The sequence below is a fragment of the Arachis hypogaea genome, chromosome 16, assembly GCF_003086295.3.
Source record: "Arachis hypogaea cultivar Tifrunner chromosome 16, arahy.Tifrunner.gnm2.J5K5, whole genome shotgun sequence".
NCBI classification, from domain to species: Eukaryota; Viridiplantae; Streptophyta; class Magnoliopsida; order Fabales; family Fabaceae; genus Arachis; species Arachis hypogaea.
In genome coordinates this window covers 13,611,951-13,631,863 of record NC_092051.1, presented here as the reverse complement: position 1 = coordinate 13,631,863, position 19,913 = coordinate 13,611,951, and the positions used below count along the sequence as shown (strand labels likewise).

The 19,913-nt window shown below is 34.0% G+C and overlaps 4 protein-coding genes across 5 annotated transcripts; 2 read left to right on the top strand and 2 right to left on the bottom strand.

Annotated features, from left to right (window-relative positions):
* Nucleotides 1–392: 392 nt before the first annotated feature.
* On the bottom strand, nucleotides 393–1,312 carry LOC112756515 (uncharacterized). Its single transcript, XM_025805134.3, has 3 exons — nucleotides 1,112–1,312; nucleotides 956–1,030; nucleotides 393–659 (listed from the first exon to the last, which is right to left on the bottom strand). Exons 1-3 carry the CDS (start codon nucleotides 1,238–1,240, stop codon nucleotides 498–500), a joined length of 366 nt encoding a protein of 121 aa, XP_025660919.1. The 5' UTR covers nucleotides 1,241–1,312; the 3' UTR covers nucleotides 393–497.
* Nucleotides 1,313–1,518: 206 nt separating this feature from the next.
* Nucleotides 1,519–4,708, top strand: LOC112756514 (nitrogen regulatory protein P-II homolog). Its single transcript, XM_025805133.3, has 7 exons — nucleotides 1,519–1,746; nucleotides 1,866–1,917; nucleotides 2,053–2,080; nucleotides 3,035–3,122; nucleotides 3,358–3,425; nucleotides 4,156–4,225; nucleotides 4,385–4,708. The coding sequence occupies exons 1-7, from the start codon at nucleotides 1,557–1,559 to the stop codon at nucleotides 4,483–4,485; spliced, it is 597 nt and encodes a 198-aa protein (XP_025660918.1). The 5' UTR covers nucleotides 1,519–1,556; the 3' UTR covers nucleotides 4,486–4,708.
* A 3,211-nt stretch (nucleotides 4,709–7,919) lies between these two features.
* On the bottom strand, nucleotides 7,920–9,893 carry LOC140179992 (uncharacterized). Its single transcript, XM_072220367.1, has 6 exons — nucleotides 9,567–9,893; nucleotides 9,347–9,370; nucleotides 9,041–9,286; nucleotides 8,833–8,981; nucleotides 8,411–8,666; nucleotides 7,920–8,009 (listed from the first exon to the last, which is right to left on the bottom strand). The coding sequence occupies exons 1-6, from the start codon at nucleotides 9,891–9,893 to the stop codon at nucleotides 7,920–7,922; spliced, it is 1,092 nt and encodes a 363-aa protein (XP_072076468.1).
* A 1,944-nt stretch (nucleotides 9,894–11,837) lies between these two features.
* LOC112757995 (ADP-ribosylation factor) lies at nucleotides 11,838–14,293 on the top strand. Of its 2 annotated transcripts, XM_025806550.3 has the most exons (7): nucleotides 11,838–12,099; nucleotides 12,354–12,501; nucleotides 12,665–12,735; nucleotides 13,384–13,503; nucleotides 13,629–13,747; nucleotides 13,843–13,924; nucleotides 14,040–14,293. In XM_025806550.3, exons 2-7 carry the CDS (start codon nucleotides 12,354–12,356, stop codon nucleotides 14,043–14,045), a joined length of 546 nt encoding a protein of 181 aa, XP_025662335.1. In that variant the 5' UTR covers nucleotides 11,838–12,099; the 3' UTR covers nucleotides 14,046–14,293. The 2 variants fall into 2 exon arrangements, with proteins under 2 accessions (XP_025662335.1, XP_025662334.1); XM_025806549.3 differs by lacking the exon at nucleotides 14,040–14,293 and having other exon boundaries at nucleotides 11,921–12,099; nucleotides 13,843–13,936.
* Nucleotides 14,294–19,913: the final 5,620 nt, after the last annotated feature.

Below are 19,913 nucleotides of genomic sequence, written 5' to 3'. Positions count from 1 at the left end.
TAATAGGGAATCTGTTGCAAGTTGTTTAGAAGCACAGTACCAGAGACAAAACATTTGTTCTGGTTCTTGCTGAAAGGATTAGTACAGTATGAATGTATGACTTGGCATCGGACATTTTCAATTGTTTGATACCAAATAATTAATAATCACATCATCATATATTACTTAGGGTGTGTGTGGTTCAAGTATTACATTGTTATAAAGATTTCATTCTTATGGGAATTTAAGATACCCAAGGAGAATGTGGGAATTGAAATGATGGTATTTTGATTCTCTAGAATCAAACTTGTTTAGGAATAGTTTTTTAAACTTTGAACCAAAAATTGAAAATATGATATTCTCATCTGAAAATTCTTAGGAATTATTTATAATTCTTCCTACCACACACACCCTTAAGATTCAATTCATTTATTTTCAATTATTCGTTGGTGGCGTACAATCCTTTCTTTTACAAGTAACATAGGAAAGTAATTGCTTTCATTACCCTCATACAAGAGTTAATCAAACAAACTACAACTGAATTTACCATCTGAGAGACACAGCTTCTCTGCTTTTGTCACGGCATCCAGAGGAAGAGGGGCAAAGCTTCGAGACGGTCCATAGAAATGAGGGAAGCTATTTGTGCCATCCACAACTTCATATATCAAACCATCGCCAAGCTGCAACAACCAGAGGACCTAGAATTTGTCAGTTATGCCCTGGAGAAGTACGAATTTTATGAATGAAACCAATATCAGTTAGATTCATTTTGCAATGCCTTACTATAATTCCACCAGAATTGTCATCAGATCCATTAATCACACCACTGAAATCAGGATCATTTTACAGAATATTTACTACTACAAGTTACATCTGGCTGTGTGTTAGTTGAAATAATATGATAACCAACTTCTAATCACTAACGAAATCTAACAGCTAACTAACTTTCCATTCCTTGGTGCAAGTTCAAAACTACCTTTTTAGTATCAATCTGAAGCAGGTAGAGTTCCAATTTGGTGTTGGTGAAAAAGTTCTCTAGCGTAGACCGAACCTGCAACATTGATATCATATAATATATGACCCGAATCTTAACCAAACTTTGAAATTTTTAATCTCAATTTTAAGAGAGAACCTGGTTCAGCTTGCTGAGATGGATGAAACCCGAAGACTTGTCAAGATCCCCACCGAAAATGGATCCATTTCTTTGCAACAACTCCCACTCCTTCGCTGTGCTTATCCTGTACACGAATTCATCCTCCATCGTCAAACCTACAAGCACCAATCTCAATCCTCTGGTGTCTGGTCGTTATTCTTCAAGCAGTCAACTCACCACTCTAAAGTTGGGCCTGGCCCGTTTATAACTGACTTCTTGTTGGGCTGACTTTCTCAGCCAACCAAGACAAGGCCAGGCCCATTAATTACTGTAAGGACTTGGAAATTGGAATCCTCACGTGTCTTGTCAATTTTCATTTTAACCGCCCGCGGTCTGGAAAGGCAGGCGTTAACGTCGAAGCTCAGTGAGAGTGAGACAGTGAGAGAGACAGATAGGGAGAGAAGAAGAAGAAGAAGAAGAAGCGATGGCCGCGATCACGAGAACGCACTTGTTTGGCGCTCCGAGTTTTCATCTGAGAGAAGCTCAATTGCGTTTTGCAGGTTACAGTGCTATGCCTACGCGCTTCCGAGAGTCTCATCGGAACGTGGTTCTCACGCGCAGGGCTGGAAATGCCGCCGGGATTCTTCCCATAATCAGGGCTCAGACTCCCTCAGGTACGAATCCATGTAGAAATGGAGAGAAAAGTTATCTATATTCACAAATTCTAAGAATGAAACTGTTGTTCTATTGCTAAATCTGTTTGTTGCTTATTCTCTATTTCTCTCTGTGGCAGTGCCCGAGTATGTTCCAGATTCCGATTTCTACAAAGTGGAAGCCATTCTTAGGTTATAACCTTCTCTCTCTCATGTTCATGGAAGAGATTTATGGTGTAGTTGTGTAGCACGAGTGTTTTGTATTATAGCTACGTGTTTATGTCTTAGCTGCGTTTGTTTTAAGCTGTCAATTGTCCTATGCAACAGGCCATGGCGGATCCCTAAGGTTTCTTCGGTGAGACATCTTCACCTTTTTCATCATCGCCATTTATTTCTCTGCAATGCGAGGTTGATCTTGTTATTTCCGCTGCATTACTGTATAGATATGCATTATCACCACAACTCTTCACTTTGTTACTGGTGCATTTTAATGTTGAGCTTAAAAAACATTGTATACGATATTTATTATTGTTAAATGTTTTGGATATAAAGAATTGAAAATACTGGCATGATATCTTAGTACCTGCCTATTGATACCGAATAGTTAGTTACTGGTTGTGCTAGAAGTTTTTCTTGCTGTCATGTTAATATTAGAACAAACCTACTTCCAAGTTTCATGCACATTTAAATTTGAGCTTAATTTATTTGTCATGCAGCCTGTATATAAAGCACATACTGACATGCATAATTTCAACTTGTGAATTCATTTCCACACTCAAGAATCCTCTTGAAATTTTTTAAGTTAGCTCTTTGCTACAATTTTCTTCGGCAATTTACCATGTTTTCATATGTATAGAACGGGTCAGCTTGGTTATGCTTTCGTGATGCTTTGGTGACTATAGATAGAAAAGAGCAACTTATTGGACAAGTCACCACCTTTGTCCTAAGACAAGAATAGCTCAAATGATACAAAGGCCAAATAAGATGAACATTCTTCTTCCTTTTCTATTCTATCAAATGTTTTTCTTATTTTCTTCTAGAATTTGATGACTCACCATTAGAAGATCATTTTGTTATTATTGAGAATATTTTCAGAGATTTGATAGATTTAGAAAGATACGGTGAGCTGTACATAGTGTTGTCTTGGGCCAAAGGTGGTGACTTGTCCAATACAACTATCTTCTCGAACTATTGGTTTAATCAAATATTGCTTGTATGCATTTTATTTCAGTGGCATTTTGCTGTTAGATTTACTAAGCTTATTGAGCTATGATATGGTTGGTTCGTGTTTTTCTTCTTAATGTGAAAGGCATTGTTGAAAATGGGAATTCGTGGAGTCACTGTGTCTGATGCTAGGGGCTTTGGTGCTCAGGGTGGTTCAAAAGAGAGGCAAGGAGGTAAGTTTGCAGCTGACTGTACTGAAAATGTGTGTCCCTAATGTCTGCAGCTTAGTTGTCCCTGATTTTATATCTAAGTATATGTTACTTTACTAAACTAAAATGTCTGTGTGATCATTTAGACCTGTGTGACCAATATACTTTAATTGTGTTCTATGTTTGTAATTGTGGACAATGTACTATGCATTTTTACATACAAGTCACCTATCACTTAATGGAAAGTTATTTGTTGCAGGCTCTGAATTTTCTGAAGACAGTTTTATTCCCAAAGTTAAGATGGAAATAGTGGTGAGGAAGGATCAGGTATCTAGACATTTGGCGGGCATTGTAATCTACTATATATTTTTTTTGTTAATGGAATTTTGTAGGAAGGGAAAGGGAAAAGATGGTACGAAATAAAAGATAATCAAGAAGATAAGAATTCAAACGGAATAAAAAGATATATTAAATTGAAACAGAAACAAAAGGGATAGATTGAAATTGAATACAAAGAGAATCATTGTATTTCTTGACACAACAAGAAAGGCCTCCATCTAATTTGTCCATGCCATAGTTTGGGAATTAAATCGAAGGGATTCATCAACCTTCTACTTAATTCCTCGATGTCATAAGAGACAGACTCACTCAACTTCACTTGTCCACATCATGATTTCATCACGAAATCAAAAGGAAGGTTTTCACACCTCTAATCCCTGAATATGTGACGACTACAATAATTTAGGAGGTATTTATAACCTCTTATTAGGATAAAATAATAAAAATCCTAAACCCACTAATATAAAGCCCAATATAGTAACTAAATAAATAGAAATAAAAATACATCAAATTGTTCTAAAATTATAACTAATAAATTCTAAATAATATTTGAATTCTTCATATCAAAAGCACGTATCAAAAGAATTCTCAAATGTTAATCATTTAATTTTCAAATGTTAATTATTTAATTTTTTTATCACATTAATAATCTTGGACACACCAAAGAATATTTATTTCTGCACAATCTCTGATTTTTATATATGATGCATGTTCCTAGGTCGAGGATGTAATAGCCAAAATTATTGAAGAGGCAAGAACGGGAGAGATTGGTGATGGAAAAATATTCTGTAAGATTGAATCTAGTAGCTTTCCTTAACTTATATGTTCTAATCACAATTGCAAGAAAGTTCTTATATTGAAAAGGAGGGAAAAAAACTAGTCAAGATTCATTAACTTTTTGTCAATTGGAGTTAAATAAGTGCTAACTGGATTTGTTATTTGTGCAGTAATTCCCGTCTCAGATGTTATAAGAGTTCGTACAGGTGAGCGTGGAGAACAGGCAGAGAGGATGGCCGGGGGCCGAAGTGACATGTCTTCTGGCATATAAAATGGTTGGAATCAATATCAGAATTTGCCATTTGCTATTTGCCCTTTATATTCATATAATTTCTAATCTCGTCCCCATTATCATTTTCTCTTTGTGGGGCTGATTACAATGTCTTCACCTTTAGATGATTTACAATTAGCTATAAGAAAATGCATCTGTAGTTGTTGTGACTTATGTAATGATGACAATTGTTAATGATAATAAATAAATGACAATTCGTTAAGATAGTAGTGAAAGTCATTTTATAATGCTGCTCTTGGAAGAATGGAGTCTCAACTAGGATGAAGCACATCTTTGATGACATTTAGGGAGGTTTAATCATACCAAAATTTGAAATGTTTGCCTGGTTTACTGTCTTCGGAGGTCTTAACACCAAGGAAAAACTATTAAGGAGAGGAATAGTAAATCAAGATGAGGCAAGATACTCTCTTTATGATTTGGAGTACTAAACCACCTTTTCTTGCATTGTTTTTTTCCAACTAAATTGTGGGGGACTGTCCTTATGTTGGGGATATATATTGGGAGGGTGTAGATAATATTAAAGATTGGTTTTGGTCTGAGGGATGGATGCAACAGGAAGTTAGGAGGTGATTTAAGAATAGATGGTGCATGCTTTTCTTTGCTGTTGTGTGGGCTATTTGGAACTGTAGGAACTTAAAATTTTTTGAAAATATGGTGCCTGAGGTTACTAAGAATTAGGAGCACATTAAAGCCCTCATTAACCAATGATCTGTGGTGAAAAAGAAAAGTAAAGAGGGTAAGTGTAGAATTCACAAGGTATGTGATTTTGGTGGGTATGTGTTGATTATGTCCCTGATGGTAATTGTTTTATGGTGAGTGGATATCTTAAGAATTCATAAGGTGAGATAAAGTGTCTTATGGGCCATATGATTAAAGGATAATCCAATGCAGAAGCAATTGTTGCAAATTTGACAACATCACTGCAGTTTTTGGTTGAGGAAGTTAGTGTGAAGGAAGAGGAGGTATTTAATTTCGATAATCACGGCAGAGGCATGGATTGGCTTTGAATGTAATTGTTATGAGGAGGTAGTTGTTTGGTTTTGACAGTGTCTTTTTGCATGTTTCTGTTTTGATAAAAATCTGTTGTAAATATTCTGTGAGAGGTTACCCGTTTCTTAATGACAATTAAGTGAACCAAATAAACTAATTTACGTATTGTTTAGGAAATATCTCTTGCGGAAAGTATTAATTATCAGAAATTAGTTAAAAAATGTTCTAAAAATACTTGACAAAGAGAATAAAAATGAAAAGTTTTTAATTTTTAATGAATATAAAATCCAAAAAAAAAAAAGAATTGCTTGCTGTAAATTTAAAAGATGAAAAGATCATTTTCTTAATAAACAAAATAAACGACAAAAAAAGTAATGTGGACAATTATACAAATAACTCATTGCCAATTTTTTTTTATCTCAATAGTATTACAATATGGTAGGTTCAAATATTTTTAGTAATGTCACCAAAAAAAATATTGTTAGTAATTACTTTGAATTTATATAAATAAGAGTAAAGTGACAATTAGGTCCTAAGGATTTCGTGTTCGGATAATTTAGCCCTTGAACAAAAAAAAAGTAACAAATAGATCCCTCAGGAAACGAAATGTGAACATGTTACAGCCACTAACGGCGCCTCTGACGTAGACTGTTAATGTGTTGAGGTGTCCGTTAAGTGTCACAGTGGAATTATTCTGAATGGGGAGGACAAATTAGTCCTTCTGTATTGTTTGGATTTAAAATTCTTCGAAACCCTAATTTTTCAAAATTCCCAATTATTCACTCTGAAACCAAACCCTAGCACAATGCATAATGAATAGCATCGGAAGCTCCAGAAGCACGAGGAGCCAAAGAATGGAAAGGAATGAAGGCAACGGTGGCAATTGTAGGGGTGACTCAACACATGGAAGAGGCTCCAACAATAAAATCGCGCCAAAGTGTAACTGTCAGCTATATGCAACAATATATAAGTCTGGAACAGTAGAGAATCCAGATAGATTGTTTTTAGGATGCCCAAACTATAGGGTAAGTTTAGATTTGAACGGTTTTAATTATGTGAGTTCTGAGTATTCTGCAGAATTGAAATTCATAACTGCTATTCATGGTATGGTTTTTGGTTGCAATTACAGGACAATTTGCCATACTGCAAATTCTTTAGATGGTTGGATGATGTTGCTAGAGATGTCGAAGTTCAAAGTTCTAAGTAGGGAGTGGAGGATAGATTAATTGATTTGGAGGAGAGAATTCTGAGACTGGAAATGGATTGTAGAAATAAAGAAAATTCGAGCAAAATTACTGGCAGTAGATATAGAAATGTTCTGTATTTTATGGCTGATTTCTAAGTTGCAATAATTGTGAATGTGTGGAGTAAAGGTTCTGGGTGATTCAAGTGAGATAGTTGAAGCATGAATGTAGTAGTATTTATAATTGTATTATTACGAATGCGATAATGAATAGTTATTTTTGAATCATTGTATGATATATTATGGATGTTGGTGTTAATGAATCTGATGTTCACATTGATGAACTGAAAGAAATCAAATAACTATAATGAGCATAAAAGAATTGTTGTATTATCTAAGCTTCCAAAAGATTGTTTCCAGTTACATTGGTTGATCCAAAAAGAGGCTAAACAGTTGTCTATGTCACTAAATCAAAAGGAAACCTACATAGCAACATTATCATAACTGCACAATATATTGTGCCTAATTCAAAACAAGATTTAAGTCCAAAGAAAGTATATCCAAAATACTAATAGATTACAGCCAAATTACTAATCCATTATATCCAAAAGACTAAAGTTTCATAGATTGAAGACTTCAACTAAGACTTAAATCTAGGGGTGGGAATGAAGTGAAACATTCTTGAAGCTGTTCCCGAACTTGTTGCAGCCAGGGTTTCTGTAAAGATACCATCAATGGAGCTTGTTGGTTGTTGTGATGGAGGTTGTTTAGGCCTTATAATTGATTATTTTTTTCTGAACAAGGCTGGATTCAGTGGCCTAGCAGTAGAGGATTTTGACTGGACCTGAGTTGACTTTTTTCCTTGGGCAGCTGTTGTTGAAGGGGGGCTTATGGCCTTGAGGTTGGGCCGGAAACCTGAGCTGGTTCTGGACTGGAGCAAGAGGCCTTAGTGGGGGTTGAGCTTGACTAGGAGGCCTGAACTGGGCTTGGGCTTGACCTGGAGGTCTGAATTGGGCTTGGGCTTGACCTGGAGGCCTGAACCATGTGGACCTTCTTGTCCTCCTTTTTCTCTCCTTTACATCACCTTCCAATTGGCCCTGCGATGTGGACAGAAAAATTTATTATGACCCACATCCTGATGATATTAAACACACAAGTATAGTAGACATAACATCATCCACAAAGAACTTACAGTTGCATCAATTACATTAGTGTCAGTGCCAATTGTTACAGGTCCATGTTAAATTTCCTCATTAGTCACAGACCTAGTTGGTGCAACATTTTGAGTAGTGACAGCAGGATTATGATTTTCTTCTTGGACCAGGTTTGCCTAAATAGACATGAATGATACAATTGAGCCACTATCACACTAAGCTTTTAAATAATCGATTAACTATTTTTTCAGTTTAGGACAACTAAACCCCTCATAAGTTAGTGATAGGACATTTAGATCCCTAATACAAACTATACCAGAATACTAAATCCTTAATAATAGTGCGAGTATACAATTAACTATGATTACCTGTGGCTGTGGGTCGGGTGCAACAATGGCTTCTTGGTTCTCTGCCTGGGGAGCACTGTCAGCCTGTGGTGCATCTTCTTGTGTACCATTTTTTTATGATGCCCTGGCTCTTTTTTTTCTTTCTTAGTTACTAGAGCTCCTTTGCATGTTTTGGAGTAATGGCCAGATTTACCACACTTGGTGCAAGTCACACTGAATCTCCTCCTGACCTTATTTGCATTCAGTAGTGGCTCAACATGATCTTTTCTTCTTGCATGTAGCTTTGGACGGCCAATGGGTCTCTTAAGCTTGGGTGGAATAGGTCTTGATCCTTCTGCCCTCTCCCAATATTGCTCACTCAGAACTGGTTGAACACAATGTTGGTATGTAGCATTGAATGAGCTCATTTGCAGCCATGGGTGACAATAGTCCTCAGGTCGCTCGTTTCTCCAGGCTATAGCAAATATAGCATGCACACACGGCATTCTTGACACAGACAAGTTAACAACAATTACAAACCAAATTAGAAATATCCTTAACAAACTATCTATATAACTACTGTCCAGAAAGCTCTATGGATCCAAAGTGTTTGATACTACCTGTGAGTTGCCACACATTACATGTGCAAGTGTTATGGTCCAGATTTACTAACACATTCTTCCCATCATACTGAACCTCATATTTGACTCCATCATCATCACCAATCCATTGTGGCTGCCACTTATCACTACCCTTTTCAGCATCTCCAACTTCTTTTGTTGAACTGGTGCAATCTTTTCCTTGTACCCACCCAAAAGTCTCCTGTGATTTGTCATCTTTCTCATAATATAACATCTGAGTTCCTCACACATTGTCAATACCGGTTTCACCCTGTAATCCACAATCCTTGAGTTCCAGACTTCACACATGTTATTGGTCAAGTTATCTACCTTAAGGTCGTGGCTAAAGTATGCCTTGACCCACACAGCGGGCTCAAACTTAGCCAAATAGGCCCATGCTTTCTTATTTATCTTCTTTAACTTGTCCATGCTTGCTTTGAATTCAACTGCAGTTGTGCATCTAGCACATTCCCACACAGCACCCTTGGTTTGCTTATTTTTGTATTGCTTCAAAAAGTTTTTTCAGATGTGCATCACACAGTTTCTATGATGTGCATTGGGCATCACCTCACGAAGTGCCAGAAGCAGACCCTAACAAGGAAGAATACAATTCAGTGCCATAAGCCAAATACACATTCAATACCACACTAACAAGTGAAGAATACATTTAAGTTTTTACCTTTTGTTGGTCAGATATGAAGCTCCATCCGTGTGTTTGGACATCTTCCAAATCTTCTAGCAATAGAATCAGAAATCATTTTCATGTTTCCTTGGTCTCTGATCCAACCACAACATAAGCTATCACATAGAAATGGTTATTTGAATCCTGAGCCACAACAGATAATAACTGTCCCCCGTAATAGCCCTTTAGAAAACACTCGTCTAGTCCAATCAACGGGCGACATCCTGCCTTGAAACCTTGCTTACATGCATCTAGACAAATATAAAGCTTGTCAAAAAGTGGAGGAGATTGTGGAATTGGCTCAACTCCTAACAAGGCTGTGCTGCCAGCATTACTTCTCAATATCTCAGCCAGATAATCTCTTAATTTGCTATACTGTTCACTTTCCTTACTAATTACTAACTCCCTTGCCTTTTTAAGTGCCCTTTGCATGTTTTTTTAGTGAATTTGCATGTTATAATCCTACTTTATGTGATCCAATACCTCCTTTTGTGTGAGCTTCGATTGTGTTCGTAATCGCTTCTCAGGCTTCTCAGTAAGCCATCTCACATTTGCCTGATTGCTTCCAAAGTCCCGATTGCATGTATGCTCGGGAAAAAAAGTCTTGATTTGAAAACAATCTTCACTTGAATTCCATGAGCAAAAAATTAAGAATGGACAATTTTTCTCAGCACACTTGACTCTTGACCTCAGCTTGTCATTCTTTAGCCACTGTAATTCTCTACCCTGAGCTACTATCCAGTCCTTTAGCGTCCTCTTGAACTGCTCCAAAGTGTCAAACTTCATGCCAATTTCTAGCTTCACTTCTCCAAATTCAGCACCCTCCGAGAAGTCATCAAAACCAGTCCTGTTAGCCTCATTCTCTTCATCGCTTCCAACAGGAGTGTGCAAGTCTTCTGATTCATAGTAAAAAACTTTCTCATCATCTGACTCCTTGTGAGAACGTGTTTCCCCCAAAAAGGATCCAACAAAAGGGTCATCCCCAACCTCTTCAGCATCTTGTGCATGCATCTGATGTTCATGATGGTCTTCGTCCCCCATCATCTCCAATTTCAACTGGGGTCTGACTCGTTATGGAGTTCTCCACGTATTTTCTGGCTTGTTATTGCAGTCTTGAACTCCTCCTCACCTTCTTATATTCCTTCTTCTTTCGACCTTTAGGGGAATTGCTAGTTATACGAGTCTCATCGTTAGTAACTTTCTTTCCTTTTGGGGAAGTCGCTTTCTTGGCATTTGGCAAACGATTATTGTCTGCATCCTTCTTCTTTTTAGTCACTCTTGCAGGCTCCTCTTCGGTGTCTGACTCCTCTTCACCAGCCGGTGGAAGCTTGTACAGCTCATCTTCAGCGCTCTCGTAACCATGATCATCACTACTGTCATCATTAGAAATAGGAGGATCCCAGCTTCATCATACTCTATAGCTTCTTCACCACCAAGAATATTATGCTCAAAATATATATAGAACTCCTCACAGTCCTTGTTTTGTATTTTGTACTGCCTTAAAGCATTGATCTCTGAATCTCCGAAAATAGGATGCAAACCGGCTTCAAAATTAGCAGCCTTTGGATCAAACCACATCATCGCTTTGTAATCATCGTATCCCAAACTCTTGAACAATTCCTTCAAGTCAAAGAAGTTCACAAGGTTCATATCCATTTTTGGAAACCTCTCAATTAATCCATCCCGATAACTCAACTCTCCCCGTTTGTTCCTCAAAAATTTTTCTCCATGGTGGAACACAAGGATAGCGAATTCCTCCATCTGTTCAGTACAAACAGTTAACTCAAGAATCAAGAACATGTATGTTTTTTTCTGTTAATTATTAGTTTCAACAAATGCATACAAATTTGAGTAAGTGGCAAAATGTGTCATGCAAACAAGTTGAAAAATATGGGACCATCATTCTTTGCAGAAGACTAAACAAGTTGAAAAAATTGGAATCACCATGAAAGTAACTGACAAAAAGTTACACTAACTAACAAAAGCATAACCATTTTTTACCTTACTCGAAGATGCTCCCGCTAACACCGGTTCTCTTGACGGCGTCTTCTTCCTTGCTGGTATGTTGAAGAAGGATCGTCACTTTTGTTACTGCACAACCAACACTCTTTCACTCCAACTTCTCCTTAGGGTTAATAGATAATCACAGTGGGTAACTGAAGGTTAAGGGCAAAGTGAAATGAATATAAACGAAGGAAACCAAAAAATCGACGTCGTCTCATTGCATATGTAGTTGTAACGGACACGTCAGTTCAGGTAAGAGAACAGCAAGGCAATTCTGTTCCGTTTTGACAGATGAATTGACGGAAGGATGTAACTTGTCCACATTTTGTTTTCTGAGGGATCTATTTGTTATTTTTTTTCAGGGATTAAATTGTCCAAACGCAGAATCTTCAGGGACTTAATCGGTGCTTTACTCTGTAAATAAATATTAATTGGTCCGTAATCCAAATGCGACATTTTAGATGTAGATATAAATAAACAAAACGAGTTCCGCAGGGCCATATTAATCAAGGAAATAGCAAGGGGTAGGGTCCTGTTTCTCCATCCTGCATTTTTGCAAAGGCACCAAAATCCAAACACAAGAACAGATCTCAGCTCAGCTCAGACGAATTGCTCTCTTTCTCGGCTCTCCAAGGTAACCCCATCTAATTCTTTTTTTTCTCAACAAACCCTAACTCCCGAATCTCTCCTCCTTTCTTCCGTTTCCTCATTCTGTATTGCAATTCACGATTTAAATTCAGTCCTTAGATTGGATCTGTCTAGCTTGTGTTCAGATCCCGTCGTCTTCCCCCTTGGATATTCATTTTTTCCATCATTGCATTCTGATCCGCTATTTGGAATCGAACTAATTGAGTTTGCGTTGTTTGGTGAACGTTCACAATATTCCAGATGGGTCTGTCATTCACGAAGCTATTCAGCAGGCTGTTCGCCAAGAAGGAGATGCGTATACTTATGGTCGGTCTCGACGCTGCCGGTAAGACCACCATTCTCTACAAGCTCAAGCTCGGAGAGATCGTTACCACCATTCCTACCATTGGTATGATCTCCATTCTTCTCCCTTTCAATTCCCTTCCATTTCAGATCAATTCAATAATTTCAGCATTTGATGCCTCTGTTTCTTATCAAACCACAGATCAACTCTAATTTATGCTCATAATAAATTTATAATAATTAAAATTGACTTATCGTTTGGCATGTAGGGTTTAATGTGGAAACCGTCGAATATAAGAACATTAGCTTCACTGTCTGGGATGTTGGTGGCCAGGACAAGGTATCTCTTCTTTAGATCGCAGTACAAAATGATTTCATTGATTTCATCACATGACATTAGAGTGACCTAATTCCTTGACCAGTATTGTTGGGAGATGAATGATCCGTTTGATATAGTAACTCGTATGTCTCCTCTCCATTATGATATAAACTTGTGATTGAGAATGCATAATGTTTTGTTCATATAAATAGTGAACTGGTGTCTGTTTGTAGATTTATCAATTTTCTAAACTCAAGAACTGAGGTTTGATAACTGGTAATCAGTTTATTAAAATGTGTCATCTCATTTTAAATTTTAATAATATGGTTTTGTACTTGAAGTAAACGTGCGTAGCGGTTTTATATACTAGTGGCATCCTATGGCTAATTAAAATTATGAAAATCTTTTGGCTTTACTCTAAAACCACGTCAAATCTGATCTTAAACTAAATTGCTGTGGCATCTGTTGTTGATAACTTATGTTTGTTGCTTGGATTCAGTAATGACTTAGACTCAGCTTGGTATCAATGTGTATTTTATTTTTCACCAATTTTTGTATTGGTTGAGTCACATTCTATCTCCGTCTTAAATAGCATTTTCATTGGCATCTGCCTACTATGTTTATACCTGAATTTTTTTGAGGTTAATATTCTCAATATTTTCTTTCTAGATCCGTCCTTTGTGGAGACATTACTTCCAAAATACACAAGGACTTATTTTTGTGGTAGATAGCAATGATCGTGATCGTGTTGTCGAGGCTAGGGATGAGCTCCATAGGATGTTGAATGAGGTATTAGATTCTGAAGAAGTGACTGTGATTATATGCCAAATATGCATTCTTTCTTTTCCTTTTACGGGAACTTAATTTTCTCGCTTAGTTTCATGATTCTCATTGTATATGTTATATTTTATCAGGATGAGTTAAGAGATGCTGTGCTTCTAGTTTTTGCAAACAAACAAGATCTTCCAAATGCTATGAATGCTGCTGAAATAACTGATAAGCTTGGTCTTCATTCACTCCGTCAACGTCACTGGTAACCCTAAATATCGATTTGGATCCTTTCTTTCATTTCCATACTCCTGACTCCAACCTTCTACTGATTGTCATTGACATGTTCTTGGCATGCAGGTATATCCAGAGCACCTGCGCTACATCTGGTGAAGGACTTTATGAAGGGCTTGATTGGCTCTCAAACAACATTGCAAACAAGGTTAGCAGTTAAAACAGCATAATTATTCTCAGGGTCTCGTCAATTAATATTTAGCCCTACAAATCAATTTGTAGTCTTAACTCTTAACTGACTTTACTTTTATTTGTTATTGCAGGCTTAGAGATGATTAGTTAATGGTTCCATGGAGTGTTGTTGAGTGTTAGCGACTATGGCTCTTGATTATTGATATTGTTACCCTGTTTAGAATATTATCTACTCTTACATGTATTGTTGCTTCGAGAAAGAACAGAGATGTCTACTACTAGTTTCAGAATAATTTGCTATATTTTTTATTTTTCATGTATAACCGAATTAATTTTGCCCGCAGATTTGTTTAGGCAATCCTTATTGAAAGCTTTTACACTTATACACGATCTGTGTTAACCAAAAAGAAAAATGCATTTTCCAGAGCAATGATACTTCTCTCGATCATGCATATTTTCGAGAGCAATCCCAGCAGTGACTATAATAGTTGTTGCTTTTTGTTGTGGAATGCACCTTTTTCATCAACGTAGACTAAATGCCAACAGTCTTTTGTGTATAGAAAAAATGAAAAATAGCCTAAATAGGTGATTAGTTCTGATATCTAATTTTAGTTGTGGGTCATATGTTAATACGTTTGTGAGAGTGGGTGAAGGTACCGAAAATGTGTTCAAAAAGTATTGTTATTATCTATGCTCCATATGTATGGATCAATACTTAATTGATAGTCTAGTCTAACCATATGAATTAATGATTAAAAGCCTAACCATTATTTTTATCTGCCGATTACTACTTTCGGAGTACATTTCTAAGTTCTTGGCTTAAAACAAAGCAGTATAACAAAAACTCTTTTGCCATTTAGTATGACGGACAAACGCAACTCCATTTATTTTGACCTATGCTCATGAAGCTGGGCAAAATCAATTTTATATGATTTGTAGGAAGGTGAAATCACAAAAAATGAAACTTAATGAAACTTATTGGTGATTTCTAAAAATACTTTAATTTTAATGTATTGTGTAAAATCGTTTTACATGTCTATCTAATCATATTAACAAAAATAATTATCTTTTATATCGACCACAATGGTCATTCAAGAGAAGAGTTGTGATTGTACAACAGTGTAGAATGTTTTACACGTACATCAAAATTAAACTCTATTTTAAAAATACAATTCGCTGGGTTGAATTTTTTTTATTTTAAAATTATTTTAAAGATATAACACGCTAAGAATGAATTTTAAGTAATAATAATAATATTATACTATATTTTGAGTATCACCAAATTCATAATCGTACACAAATTAAAAGTGCATGATATTGTTAGGACTTGTTTAGGTTTGTTTTTTAAAAAAATGTTCAATTTAAAAAAAAAAACTTTATACTTAAATATCTCATATAAAATATATTTTATTATATTTTAGTATAATAATATAAAAATACTTTTTGTTTATTTATTATATTAAAAAATATTTAATTAATTTTTTTAAAAATATATTGTAACTCTTAAAAAAATATTTTTTATTTTTTTACTTTTATGACTAATTTTTTTTAAATACACTAAAAATAATTATTTTCTAACAACTTTTATCCCTAGAGGAGCCAACTTTTTGTATTCTAGTGTTTTTTTATTATTTTTTCTTAGGGTGAATATCCGGCGTTGTTATTTAAATAAAAAAATAAAAATCATTAATTCTTAAAATACGTAGGAAATGATATTAGGATAAAAATACGCATAATCACCTCACTTAAAATGCATATAAAATAGAAAAACATATCAATTCAAGAATGATGCCAGCAGCAAAATGGAGACTGACATGAAAAAAGAATAGGCCGCGCATGGAAAATAAAGGTTGATATGCAGGATTGGAGATGGCAAAATGGCCAATTCTAGTTCAGCACCAGTGAATTGGAGTACATTAGCTGTGGCAGAGCCAACTAATTATGTTGCAAACCATATTCCATATTTTTTTACCTAAAAAAAATTAGTTAATCTAATTATATTTAAGAATTTGTTATTGGTCATTATATTTTTGCATATATAGCGAATTTGACAAACTCACTTGTATATCAATTCAATTCTTCAGTTAAGTTTGGATGTGTTTGACAAACTCGTTGAAGAGGATAAAAATGTGTTTAAATTTTTTTAATGTTATTTTTTGTGTTTGATAACTTCTTCTACTCAAAATGCAAATATGATTCTCCATCTTAAAGGTGCGTTCAATATTATTTTAATTTTTTATAATATGTATTATTGTTCCTATTACAAATGATAAACTAAATAAAAAGTTAACCATACATAATAATAAAAGCATTACTAATAAAAGTTGGAATCCAAAATAGTAATAAAAATAAGATTATTGAGAATACTTAAAAGGAGTACTACAATATGTTATTTTACATGTTATTTTTAATTTAATAAATAAATATTAATTTTTATTATAAAAAGAATACTTAAAAAATTATCCATTTTTATATATTGTTTTTAATTTAATAAATAAATATTAATTTTTATTATAATAATAAAAAATTATAGCATACTAAAATAAAATATTAGAAAAATACTATACAAAAAATATACTAAAACAAAGATTAAATATACTTAAAAAGATAACATTATAATTTAATATCATGTTTTTTTTATAATTATCTATCTAAAAATTATTTTAATTAATATTATCAAAACAATATTTATTTTATCAAAATCAAATTTAGTATAAAATTGTCAAATATAAATTATGTTGGCACAAATTTACTTCTAATTCAAACACACACTTTATCAATGATCTCAACAATGAAAAGTCCTAGGATTTTGGACACTAATCACTGCCATCACAAGTTTCAATTCAACTAGGATTCAATTAATTTCAATTCAATCTAATGTCAAAGTTAAGCCTCAATATAATAACGAATCAGCTTGAGCAGTTCAGGTATCAGTATCACGATATACGGCGAGCTCATGAGCTTCCAAAGACATGACCTCCACGATGGAGCTGCCGCCAAAACGTTGGTGCAGGTACTCCGCCACGACCACCAGAACCACGAGGTCTTTTTTGTTTTGTATTATATGACATGGAACAATAACGAGGCTTAGGATTGTCTCATATCGCTTTGGAATATGTTTTGCAACATAATTTGTGGGCGCCGTTACTATGATGGCCCAATTCATGTTTGTCACGGCTGATGTGTTCCAATATGCGAGTGCTGAACTAGATGTGGCTATTTAGGCTTAAGGTTCTTGAACCACACTCTGATACTGAAAATGCTATCTATCTATGATGTTACAAAATCCCTAATCTCTCACTCTGATAAAAAAAGATGTGGCCATTTCGTGGCGCCAGTCCTGCATTGAGAAGTCAGGTTTTGTTTTCCTTGCGCTATCTACTCTTCTTCTATGTCAGTCCCATTTTGTTGGCGCCATTCTTAAATTGATGTGGTTTTTCATTTCGCATGCGCTGCAGGTGAGGTGGCCATGCGTATTTTCATTGTCTACTTATTTTACGTATTTTAAGAATTAATTATTTTTATTTATTTAGTTAAATAAAAAAACCGTGAATACCCAATTGTTGATAATTTTTTTGAAGAACCATGAGGTTTTCAATAAAAAAATATACTTTTTTTTATTCTTGATATTTAATTTTGTGACACTGATTCTTCCTGATATTTTTTTCGGAGCATACTTATATAATATGTTAATCACTAATAAATTTTTTATTTAATTTTTATAAGTAAAAACAATTTAAAATTACTACTATTTCTCAATTTTAAATATAATAAATTTAACTAATGTATTTAAAAAAAATAAAAAAATCTTGATAATTATTTTCAAAAGACAACAAAACTCTCAACAAAAAAATATATCAATCCTAATTGGTTCTTAACAGATAAATTAACAGTTTAACAAGCCATATAGACTTATCGCATTAATACACAAGAATACAAGGTGAGATTCAAACGCCCGACATTTATTTAAGCTGACAAATAAATTGATCACTCAACCAATCCAAATTGATTAAAATATCGATTTAATTCTAGGCTTTTATTCTTTCTTTCTTTTTTTTCTTTTGTCACGGAACTTTAACTCTAGGCCGAGTCAAAACATTATTCTCTTTTAGAACCCTAATAAGATGATACGTACAAATATTTAGACTTTAAAATAAAGTGGTTACTTCAATAAAGATTTTATTATTGTCATTATATTATATGAAAATATTTTATTTTGATCATTAAATAATAAATTATAAAATTTAATTTTTATATGTTATAAAAAATATTACTTTTATTTAAAATATATTTAAATAAATAAATTATATTTTTTAAATAAAAATCACCATAAAAAAATATTTTTAATATTTTCATTAAAGTAGTTGCCTAAAATAATATATATCACCACCTAAACAATCATTATAAAATCCAAACCAACTAACCAAGAGTCAAATTGAGTGGAGACACTTTTCATTTGCCTCAAGGATGGAGGATAATTGCCCCTTGGCACGCATGGTATAAATTTCTTACTATATCTTATCACAATATATGACATTGGATAATCTTTGATTCTTGAGATGGAGTGTATGGTCATCACATTACGCACCAATTTTTCTTCCAGTGTCTAATTGATTCGTAGAAGTATCGTATAGCATTGATGCAGCACGTGGGACTGTGAGTCTGTGAGCATTTCCGGTGAAATAAATCCAAACAAGTTATGTTGCTGATTGGAGCTATGCTTACCCAGAACTCATCCACGTTCACTGTGGTGTTGCTACTCGTCCCATTCCCAGCTATGCTTACGTGTACAATCATGACGCCAGAATTCGACGCGTGGACTCCCACAACAACCTACCATACTCATATCATCATCGTTATCATCAGCATCAAGACATGGATTGATGCAAATTGAGTATGATCCACAGCCGCAGTTTGATAAGAACAATAGTAATAATGGTCTTATTAGCCACAAAAAAAAATGTGTGGCTATTCGAAGAGTTATATTTTCAATTTGATATGAATTTAGAGTTATTAGTCTTAGTTTTAAATATTATAGAGACTTTTGAAGAGACACCATTTATATATCATTATTTACGTATAATACTGTAGTTAAATAAGAATAATCAAATCAACAAATATAATTCTATCACATTTTATTTGTAGTTAATTTGTGTAAATCAAATTTTTTAGCTACAATTTTTTTTATGGTTAACATCGAATAATTTAATCAATTTATTTTTGTAGCTAACTTGCATTATTTTTCACATACAATCTGTAATTAATTTGTGCTAATTTATTCTAATAGAATAGTTTTATTAAATTAAAATTATATTTATATATATAACATTAATAATAAAAATCAAATTTTTTAAATATATAATATTTAATATTCTTTTATAAAAAAATACTAAAATAATTCAGTATAATAATAATAATAATAATAATAATAATAATAATAATAATAATAATAATCTAAACTTGTATATAATAAGAAATAAGAAAAAGTCTAACATAAATAAAAAAAAATTCTAACGTCTTCTAAGTAAATATATTTAAAATTTTAACTATTATTTTTTAAATACACTAATTAAATATCTAGTATATCACCGAATAGATTAGGTACTTTATCATTATATTTTGTTGACAAAAATTTGTATAAAACTGCTAACGGGATCTTGATTTCTTTATATTTATAGCTTTTGTTTTTTTGAAGTTTCAACCAACTCCTCTAAATTTATCACATATTACTGAGACGTTGTTGAAGACTCCACCAATTACAAATTCAAAAATACGTTTAAACTTGTCAAAACCTACTGATATACAGCACTACTAAAACCACGTACATGCTTTATCGGCCATTACACCTAAAAATCGTACCAATAAGTGCGCGCCATTATTTCGACCTGGTCCATGTCCATAAGTTCTATCATGATTTTTTTTATCTTTTTTAAATGCCAAGCTTAAATTGTCGTCATTTTATAAGTTGTGATTTTTTTTGTAGAAGTATTTACAACCGAATGCAA

Excerpts from the sequence above, each read along its gene's own strand:
- LOC112757995 (XM_025806549.3), top strand. The coding sequence starts at position 12,354 with ATGGGTCTGTCATTCACGAAGCTATTCAGCAGGCTGTTCGCCAAGAAG. Across the intron at positions 12,502-12,664 it reads TACCACCATTCCTACCATTG|GGTTTAATGTGGAAACCGTC; the intron begins GTATGATCTCCA and ends TTTGGCATGTAG. Across the intron at positions 12,736-13,383 it reads ATGTTGGTGGCCAGGACAAG|ATCCGTCCTTTGTGGAGACA; the intron begins GTATCTCTTCTT and ends TTTTCTTTCTAG.
- LOC112756515 (XM_025805134.3), bottom strand. The coding sequence starts at position 1,240 with ATGGAGGATGAATTCGTGTACAGGATAAGCACAGCGAAGGAGTGGGAG. Across the intron at positions 1,031-1,111 it reads ATCTCAGCAAGCTGAACCAG|GTTCGGTCTACGCTAGAGAA; the intron begins GTTCTCTCTTAA and ends TCAATGTTGCAG. Across the intron at positions 660-955 it reads TTCAGATTGATACTAAAAAG|CTTGGCGATGGTTTGATATA; the intron begins GTAGTTTTGAAC and ends TGGTTGTTGCAG.
- LOC112756514 (XM_025805133.3), top strand. The coding sequence starts at position 1,557 with ATGGCCGCGATCACGAGAACGCACTTGTTTGGCGCTCCGAGTTTTCAT. Across the intron at positions 1,747-1,865 it reads CAGGGCTCAGACTCCCTCAG|TGCCCGAGTATGTTCCAGAT; the intron begins GTACGAATCCAT and ends TCTCTGTGGCAG. Across the intron at positions 4,226-4,384 it reads TGGTGATGGAAAAATATTCT|TAATTCCCGTCTCAGATGTT; the intron begins GTAAGATTGAAT and ends TTATTTGTGCAG.
- LOC140179992 (XM_072220367.1), bottom strand. The coding sequence starts at position 9,893 with ATGCAAAGGGCACTTAAAAAGGCAAGGGAGTTAGTAATTAGTAAGGAA. Across the intron at positions 9,287-9,346 it reads TGCTTCTGGCACTTCGTGAG|CAATACAAAAATAAGCAAAC; the intron begins GTGATGCCCAAT and ends AACTTTTTGAAG. Across the intron at positions 8,010-8,410 it reads CACTACTGAATGCAAATAAG|GCAAACCTGGTCCAAGAAGA; the intron begins GTCAGGAGGAGA and ends ATGTCTATTTAG.